This window comes from Embiotoca jacksoni, unplaced genomic scaffold (genome assembly GCF_022577435.1).
Source record: "Embiotoca jacksoni isolate LCO1_2020_lvr unplaced genomic scaffold, fEmbJac1.0.p SCAF_4, whole genome shotgun sequence".
Taxonomy (NCBI): Eukaryota; Metazoa; Chordata; class Actinopteri; family Embiotocidae; genus Embiotoca; species Embiotoca jacksoni.
In genome coordinates this window covers 9,122,699-9,132,438 of record NW_027185392.1, presented here as the reverse complement: position 1 = coordinate 9,132,438, position 9,740 = coordinate 9,122,699, and the positions used below count along the sequence as shown (strand labels likewise).

Here is a 9,740-nt window from a genome sequence, read left to right as displayed (position 1 = left end):
ATGAATTAAAAAAAAAAGAAGTGATAAACACAGCTCAGACACCTCTCAAAATACTAGGTCTAAATTCAGCATGAACCAATGAGTAGCACTTGCTTCAGACATACATACGCTAATCAGAGAAGAAAGATGAATAAATATACCTAAAGATGGCTTCACTTATCTCAGTGTACTGACGAATAATGCCATGTATGAGCCAGAGACAAACACATTATTGCTGTGGAAGCACCACCAACAGTACTTAATCCAAAGCAGACATTTAAACATCTAAAAAAAACAAAAAACAGAAACTGATGGACAGCAACATGTCGCAGCATAGCCTGTATAACATCATTGCATCACATGTAGCCTTATTGAAATCTCTGCTTACATAATTTTTGTGTATGCCGGTGCTAAACACATAAACCACATTAAACCAACAGATGCCACAGCAACCTTTGATGTATTACTTAAGATGTACTGTACCACTATGTTTTACTAATAAAAGGTCAGAGATTGGTCACAGACAAATTAAAGACATCAGCATGCTGGAGTTTTCCTGTTTAAGTTCCCGTTGTTGCCGAGATATTTCCCATCCTTAGGTGAGGACAGGCTACCTTTAAAAAGGTTCCTCATACCAACTCTGAACTGTGGAGGATTCGTTTCAAGCATCGAGCAGTGGACGATTGGAAAAAATTGAAAGACAAAGCAATGTTAAAGTCACTCATTCCTCTTTAAAAAAAAAAAGTTCATTTTGAAGAGCACATTTATATTTTGTGTTGCATCTGCAGTTTACACTGAGCAGGTAAGAACAAAACAGAGTGCATCTCTTCAAAGGCACAAATGTACAAAGTATGCTGTACAAAGAAAATGTAATTCCAGTGTTTGAAGTTTAATCAGAACTACAAATCCAATAATAGTGATAGTGCAACTTGCAGTAGTAGCCTTCATGTAAAAAAGGGACAAACAAAACACGGTGATATTGCAACAGAACTATGAAGATCCAGAAAAAAGTCCGTTCAGCTTCCTCGACTGTGTGACTTTGCAAAGTCAAACCCAAAACTTGTGCTTGAATGAGCAGAGCGGTTCTGGTTTTTACCTTGCAGATGTTTCCAAAAAACTTCAGGAGATGGGCCCCAGTTTAACAGGCAAAGTTACACATCCATCTTGAGCTGAAAGGATCATTTCTCCAGGGACCGCGAGTCATTTTTTTAAGCAGCAAGAACAACAAAACAGCAGATTTCTGGGAGTAATATTCTTAATGCCAAATAATGAAGAGTCAAATCTGGGTGTGTAGGATTGAGGCCTGAGGGTCAACCCTGTGATACTCTGTTACACTCAAATTAATTTACAGCTGCTCAAGATGCTCTTGGAAGAATCTGAAACTCCTGCAATGTCACAGACTCCTAAATACATCTGTACAATTTGAGACAAAACAAATAAATTACACCAATCCAACGCTCAACTCACTCGCAAACAAAGATTTCATGAACCTGATAAATACATTTAAAGAATGAATAATAAAAAGGAAATGTACAGCAGATGGCATGTAATGCAAGTAAGAACAATATTAGATAGCCCCCCCCCCTCCCTGACCAGTGAGCTAATTAAATATCATGTCTATCACCTAACTGAGTGTATTTGTATTAAACTATGAGGCTTGTTTTGTAGGTGTCTGATAAAGTGAACCAAGAACACTTCAAGTGCTTGAAACATTTCTAAATCCATTTTGAAATCATCTTCGCCCAGTAAAGCAGGGCTCCAGCCAGTTCACACCAATGCCAGTTAGCTTATCACTCCTGCCCACACAGAGGTGATGACAGCGGTCATGTTGACCAGCGGCAGAGACAAAGCACAGAAGAGTCCTTTATTGCAGCTGCAAGAGAGGATCTCCTCATTTTCCTCGATAGGAAATTAGGTGCCCACCTCCGCCTACAGGTGGCAGCCGGGAGAGCATTGTCATCAGAGCCCTACAGGAAGACGAACTCATCACTGTTTCGTCTGTTATTACTCCTGCCCTGTTTTCCCAGAGGCAGGATGTGGGCTGCAGGGACGCTGTGATTGCTGCTGTGACCCTCAAGTCCATAGTCCTGACCCTGGCCTTCAACGAAGGTGAAGATGGGATACTTCTCCTTGGATGATGACAAGGCCTGGGAGGACAACAAAGCCCAGTTAAATTCGACTGTCTCAAATCACGACACAACATTTCATCAGGGGGAAAAAAATGTCACACAAACACAGTACACGCACCCATTAAACACGTTTCTGTGACAAAATGAATCCATTGATTATTTTCACGATTAATTATTCATTTGTTTGTCTATAAAAATATATGCAGGGCTGCTACTAATGTTGTTGTTGTTTTTAAAACAAAATTAGATGTAAATTCCCATTGCCAATTCAATTTTTTTTTTTTTTTTTCCAAACACAGAGCACAAAAACGAATGTGCATTGCAACCGAGTGCTTACCCTGATAAAATACAAAGGTAGTTCAAAAGTAGGAGAATGAGAGCCGACCCACATCCCTATTGGGAAGCTCTACATCTAGTGATTTCTTTGATTGTGTGCCACCTTTTTCTACTTTTAAACTGATAATGAATTTACTATCATACATGACAGCAAGAAAAGCAGCAAGTGCTAAACATTTCTGAACCAGGCACCAGAAAATATTTTAGCATTTTTGTTTGAAAAGCAACTGAAACAAAACAACTGTTGACAACACAACTGGTTGCGTCAGCTCTTAATAAAAATTTGTAAACTTCACAATTTCTCAGAGGACAAGGGGAGGCCTTCAAAATATATATTTTTTGTTGGGACTAAAAATACAAAATACAAAGATATTCAATTTACAGAAATATAAAACAGAAGGGCAAAAACATCTCGCATTTAAGAAGCTGCAACCATTTTGGCTTGATGACCAAAATTATTTCAACTTTTCAGTAAAACCCAAAGAGTTGAAGACAGGAGCTGCCATTTTCTGCTCATTTCTGGTATTTAGCGTCATTAAAACTGGGAGCCCCATTAGTGTAAGGAGGGCGTAAAAACTCACCATGCTCACAGCAGAACACAGAGACTCAAAGTCCTTCTTGTTTTTGGCATAGAAGCCGATGGTGCAGCTCGGATCCATGCGGGTGAAGGGCATCTTTTTAGGAGAGCTACAGTGGAACGACTGCACAGTGATAAATGGAGGCAATAAAAAGGTCAACAGAGCCAAGCCACGTTGTCTTTAACAGTCTGTACAGGCAAAACACTGCAATGTGGTAAAGTCATATGGTTTAAATCCAGACTGATTTGAGAGGATAAAAAGCCAGAGAGACAGCAGCGAGAGATATGTTGACACATGCAGACAGGACAACAAACCTCCAGTGAGAAGTTGACTTGTGTGACATCAACCACGGGCTGGCAGTAGTGAGGGTCCAGATACAGCAACTGCTCATCTGACAGACAGGGAAGAAGTAAATCACAGTCTTAAAGCATACAATCAATCAATCAAGTGCCAATAGAGCAGACACGAGAGATATATATTAGTGTCGAAAATAGCCTGTTATGTGAGGCGTTTAGGGGACATCTGTAAATAGGTTACAGTCTCCCCCCTCTATACTGCGATTTGTTCTGTAATGTGTTACTAGTTATCTAATAAAACTGGTATCAAATTTTATTTTGTTCAGGTAGTGGTATCGAAGTCAAAGTGAAGCATCGATGTCAGTGCCGGCACTGAAACTCTTTGAACAATACCCAGCCCCAGGCAGCAGTTACATAATCTACGTTTTCTCCTTACCAATGTAAATCAATTCCATCACAAGGGTTTACATGTTTCCTATGGTTTAGACATGACAACATAAATAGGAGAAGCTGAAGGACACCAGATGTAAGAATACAATGTGTTCAATTCCAGCATATAATGTCTTGATAATAGGACACGACTACAACACGTACTACAATTCCTCTCTAAGACAGATATTGATGCAAAAAATGTTGGGTACTCTACAGCCCAAGCATTTCAAGATTTATCCTAAGAACACCAAGTAATCTTTGCTTCCTGTAATTCTTTAAAAGAACAAAAGAAGGCTGGTTCTCACCTTGGAAGCCAATGAAGTAGAGCGAATGCTTCGGTTTACCTCCAATTATTCCAATACAACAATCCAGCTTCAGGATGTTCTGAAAATAAACACATAGGTTTTCAATACCATCTGAGAGGCATCGAGTTAAATTCTTCAGGAAACACTCCTCGAAAGCACCCAGAGCAGAGTCGATGGGCAGGTGGTGTGAAGCAGAATATACAGACCTTGACACATTCGATGTAAGATGGGTTGAGGGCCTCCCCTCCCAGCCGGACAGGCACCAGTATGATGATCGACTTCCAGGCTTGGCTGGATGGATCAGGGGGAGTCTGGCTAAGTGACAGATCGCACAGACGCACCACATCCTCTTTGTACACTACAATGCATGAGAAACATCAAGAGAAAAAAATAATGGAAATATTTCCACAGTGTACATATTGGAGTCAAGCAATGCAGTCTGAACTCAACTCTCAAAAAAAAGTTTTGAAACGAATACCTGGTCTGTAAATCTCACCTGTACAATCCTGAGCAACATAAACAGCCAGGTTTTGTACCACAGAGGTTTTGGCCACCGCTTTCCTGAAAGAAAAACAAAACAAAAGACTTAATTTTTCTTTAAATGTTTAACAGAGTCTGAAATGATTTCAGAAAAAAAAACACCTTTCTTGTAAAAACAAAACCTCTTCAAACATGGGGCCCTTACCGTAGAATGTGTGCCACTATAGAGGGGCCGTACCAGTCACCCGCCTTCTTCCCCGAACCTTTTCCGGTTTCCACCAGCTGGTGAACGCCAAAAGGTGCATGGGGTTGATCCCCAAACCAGGTGACGAGCTTGTGGTGGATGGGCTCTGCTTGCTGGTCCCTTATAGACTCAGGTCTTTTCTTCTGGCTGCATTTGGGTGCCTCACTGTTTGATTTCTCCGGGGTGTTGGAACCTCGTGGAGAACCAAAAGAGGGGATGGGGACCCCTGCGGCCCGGGCCGGGGAACGTGGTCTGAAGACCTCAAAGTCCACATCGGTCAGCTGCTGAGCATCTGGCCAAGCCCAATCTACAGAATACAAATAGGCTGAGTACTCGAGTACAGCCAAGCTGCAGATCTGGGGCCGTTTCTCTTTCTTTCTAGCTTTTCTTTCAACAATCAGAAAGGAGATATCATTGACACACAAAGAAAACATGCTATTAATAGAAAGACCAGAAGAAAGAAGCAGCACACAAAATGCTTTGATGACGAACGCAGTCAGTAAAGAAAAAAACTAAATAAAACGGCATGATTAAGGCACCAAAAATATGTGGATAAGACAAAAAGACAAAAGAGGAGCAAGGCAGCTAAATAAACTAAGAGTGACAAAATAAAGGCTCACAGCAGAGATATAAGCAAAACAAACTAGACATAGAGAAGATGGCAGGAGGTCAGGTAATGTAATGTCCTGGTCTGTTCAGTGGCTTAAATCCTATCAGTTAAGAGAAGTTTTTTTTTTTAATCAGACAAAAATCCTTGCGAATGTGTCACATATGACACCAATATGGCACCACGAGATAAACCAGCCTGTTAGAAGGAGCTGATTGGCTTGCACATCCCAGTCCATCCTTGTAAAATACACACTTCATTGTGTGAAATAAAAAAAAATGTGTTTAACAGATGGAGACACACACCTTTGGGCATCACATGGACCAGTAGCCCCTGTGCCAGCAGCATCTGCCCACTGCGCAACATGCAGCCCCAGCCGCAGTCTGTGGTCCAGGTGGAGCCCTCCAGCTGGGGGAACTCCCTCCTGTAGGTCAGCCAGATCCGGGACACGAAGGCCAGACGGAAGCGCTCTACCTCGTCTGAGAGGGAGCGAGGCGAAGGAGATGGAAATGTATAACTTACACTGCGTTTATTGAAACAGGAAGCCGTTTCTGATGCTTATCTCAAATGAAAAAGCTCAGTTATATAGATTGCATTACATTACATTTAATTTAGCTGACGCTTTTATCCAAAGCGACTTACAATAAGTGCATTTCAACCATGACATAAAATGTTAAATATTCTGGAAATAAAAGAAAAGGACAAATGTTTTTCTGTTATTTTTCTACTGTTTAATTTTCTTAAATAAACCAAACAAGCTTTCAAAGGGAAAGTGGTTTACATCAATGTGTGCCACCAAAACACACGTCACTACAACACCGGCAGTCTGCTCTTTTTCTTCTTCTTCTCTTTCTAAAGAGGGAATACAGCATATACTGATAGAGTTTAGATTTGTATAATGCATCTGTGTTCAGAGCTCACCTTCACTGTTGAGCAGATAGGAGTGTCCCAGGAGAGTGATGGGTGACATCTTGTTGAAGGAGGTTTTAGACTTAACAGTCCAACCTGCAGAGAGAGGGGCAAGAAACATGGAAATGATCCCCAAAGCAGGCATCCATTTGTACAGAAATTACAGTTTCACGTGTCCACAGAGGCACTGCACAGTCTTCATTTTTCAAAACTCCCAACACACCATATTTGACATTGTTCCATGCTGACATCAGTTTGGCCTTGAGTTTGTCCATCTCGTCAGGCTCTTCAGCTGCCTCTCTGCCGCGGTCTGGAGTTTGAGGTGACCGGAGTCCGAAGCTGCCCTGCCGCTCCAGCGCCAGCTGCCTCCGGCCCTCCACCAGCTCATCCTGCATCACTCCCCTGATGTACTGTGCTGCGGTCGGGGAAACTGAGTTCATGCCTCTGAGCTCTCAGAGCTGGACTCCGGTGCTCTGCATTGCAACACAGAACTGATGAGGGGAAAGAAAAGCAGGGAAGTAGTCACAGACTATAAATCACTAACTGCCGATACATTTTGAGTCCTCACCCTGCCTGAAACTCTTTAACTTATTACAATTAATATGTACTTGTTTTTACATGACTCGACTGATATATTGGCTGGCAGATATTATTGGACAATCACAGACATTGGTATTGCCGTATATGTTGGCCGATATGAAAACTTTTTTTGCAGAACATAATGCAGAAAAATACACTTTGGGTCTATTAGAAATTGTTCTAATTGTAAGTTTCTGTTTTTAGTTATTCATCATTATTTAATTCCCAGTTAAGTTTACTTTTTGAGTTCACAGATGTCAGTGTGGACAATAAACTGTAAACTATTGTGCCTCCATCTTTGACACGTGTCTAAAGTGTTTGATAACCACATTTGAGGTATCTCTTCCCAAAATCTGTTATATATACACTGTAAATGCTTTATATTTATCCAAAATATACCTTATTTTACTCCCCAATATTGGTATCAGTCCCAAATTTTGTTGTCAGGCAACAGTTTCTACATTTAAAAATAGAAATTCTTCTATTTTGGTCAACAATAAAACATATTTTGTATATCTGTCTGTCTCTTGAAGAACTGTTCTTCCTTTCTGATTCTTTATCTGAATCAAGGGTGTAAAGACAGTGTTGCACATCTGAGACAAATCTCTGATATTTATGCTCTTTAGATAAAAATGATCTGACTGGCTGTGATCCAATGACTTTTGCAGCATGCTCATGATTTCAATTATGGGTTATTATGGGTACGAGTTATCTTAAAATGTGTTTTAAAATTGACAAATGTTTTCCACTCTCATGCTCTGCAGATGACAAACAACTTTAAAATCGAACAAACTGCAGTGGAAAGGTTGCATTCAGTCAGTCGGGATTCACAGATCTGCCACAAAGCTGTTGCTCACTTGTTAATGAGACGGTGACTGACCAAGTAAAACACTGACATTACAGATTAACTTGTAGAGATGGCAGTTTTTTGTCTGTGTGATTCTGGTAAAAAAAAAAAAAAAAAAAATTAAGTGCTGATGATCAGAATCATAAGTCATGTGACTTAAAATCAAAATGTTCCCACAGCAATGGTGTGGTGTTTGGCTGTGCAACTAAATCACTGATGTTCATCAGAGACCTTCATGCATCGAAGAAACACATCGGTGTGTTTCTGCTGAAGATCTGACGCCTGCAAGCCTAAAATATAAAGTGATAACCGGCGTGGATCTAAGTGTGCAGACATAGTTAGTGCTCATTTATGGTTCCAGCCCCTTAGCTAAGATTCAGAAAAGTGGCGCCGGAGGTCATCCTGCATAGACCAAATCAATTTACAGAGAAAATGCTGATCAAGTTTCAATGATACTATAATCTTAATTAAAAAAAAAAGGAGCTTGTTGTTCAAATGTGTTAAGAATGAAACTTGCTGCTGCAAACATCTGCAAGAAAAAAAATTAAATTCTCACTTCCTGATAAAGTATAAATAAATGCATTGTCGTCAGTTGAAAGCACTCACTGATTTCACAATGCACGAAACCCTAAAAGGAAAATACCAGTGACTGCAGTTTCAAGAGGGAACACAGCTCTTGTTGTGAAGGCGCTGATGGAAACGTCTGCGTGCAGAAAGCACATCATGTGATCACCATTTGATAACCGGTATGTCGGGTTTCTTTTTTCAGTGTCTGTGACAGTCATCTGACTGTGGTGGCGGTCAGAGAAAGCAGTTATCTCAGCCTGCTGCAGATATAATATCATGTGTGTGTGTGGTTTTTTTTTTTTTTAATGTGTCAACTAGATCTTTGACATTGTCCGCACCCAAACACCTCCTTTAAACATGGCGAACTCACCGCACACAAACAACGAGAACAACATACCTGATGTAGAAGTCGGTTAAGCAGGTCGGTGTTTTGTAGTAAGTGGACTCATTCCGGCGATTTGTTCCCTCTTATCACGAGACTGCAGATAAATTCAGCCTGACGCTAAGGTTGCTAGCCCCGGCGTTACCTCGATGTCATTCAAGCCGGACGGACCAATGCTCGTAATGATTTCCCAACAAACCACAGCTGACGCAGTACGGTGAGCGTTCATCCATTTAATAAACGATGTAATTTCTACATACCGTGGCGAAGAAAAGCCGGTACATCGCGGGTTTGTTCAACCCGAGTAGCCACCACTTTAGCATCTCCCTGTGAGAGCTGAGGACATTTACTTCCTGTTGTCCTTTCCTGACGCCACACAATTGGTTGACGTAATCACTTCCAGAAAGCTGATTGGATGGTTTCCTGGTACTGATACTTATGTAGTATCCTATTGCCTGCTACTTACTCTTGCTATTATACAATCAGTAACCTGGCTACAAATCACGCGATAATGAATATAAATAAATGTAGGGCGTATTTATATAAAACATATGCTATAATTTGTTATAAAGGCGGCATGTCGAATTATTTAACTACATATTGAATTTACATATAATATGTAACATATTTACACATGGTTAAGATATCCTAAAAGCCAAATTTGGCCCGTTTTCATGGTTAAATTTAGATTTATTGTAGCAGGAAAAACACGTGCAACAAATATCATTAACTATTGCTCCAGTTGATTTAGATTTCTCTGAAATTAAAACATTTTCTATTGTTATACCCCTAAAGAAGTTATTAAATTACTAAATAACCCCCCGGCCCCCTTAATAACATAAAGGACGTTTCACTTGTGCAAATACAACTTTCCTGCTGAAGTGAAGCCGCAGAACATAATTTTTTTTATGGTTTAGACTTTACTGCCTTGTGAGGATTCATCAATATTGAATGTAACTGACTACATTTACTCAAGTACCTTAGATAAGTAAAAAATGAAGGTATTTTTTATGCTACTATATACTTCTACTCCACCACAATTCAGAAGCAAATGTTGTACCTTCTGCTGC

General features: G+C 40.3%; 1 protein-coding gene across 2 annotated transcripts; it reads right to left on the bottom strand.

Annotated features, from left to right (window-relative positions):
* Positions 1-849: 849 nt before the first annotated feature.
* On the bottom strand, positions 850-9,051 carry atg4da (autophagy related 4D, cysteine peptidase a). Of its 2 annotated transcripts, none has more exons than XM_069167745.1 (11): positions 8,686-9,051; positions 6,519-6,768; positions 6,308-6,391; positions 5,692-5,865; positions 4,741-5,086; positions 4,552-4,616; positions 4,262-4,413; positions 4,056-4,134; positions 3,337-3,413; positions 3,026-3,145; positions 850-2,126 (listed from the first exon to the last, which is right to left on the bottom strand). In XM_069167745.1, the coding sequence occupies exons 2-11, from the start codon at positions 6,733-6,735 to the stop codon at positions 1,947-1,949; spliced, it is 1,494 nt and encodes a 497-aa protein (XP_069023846.1). In that variant the 5' UTR covers positions 6,736-6,768; positions 8,686-9,051; the 3' UTR covers positions 850-1,946. The 2 variants fall into 2 exon arrangements, with proteins under 2 accessions (XP_069023846.1, XP_069023845.1); XM_069167744.1 differs by having other exon boundaries at positions 6,519-6,786; positions 8,686-9,050.
* Positions 9,052-9,740: the final 689 nt, after the last annotated feature.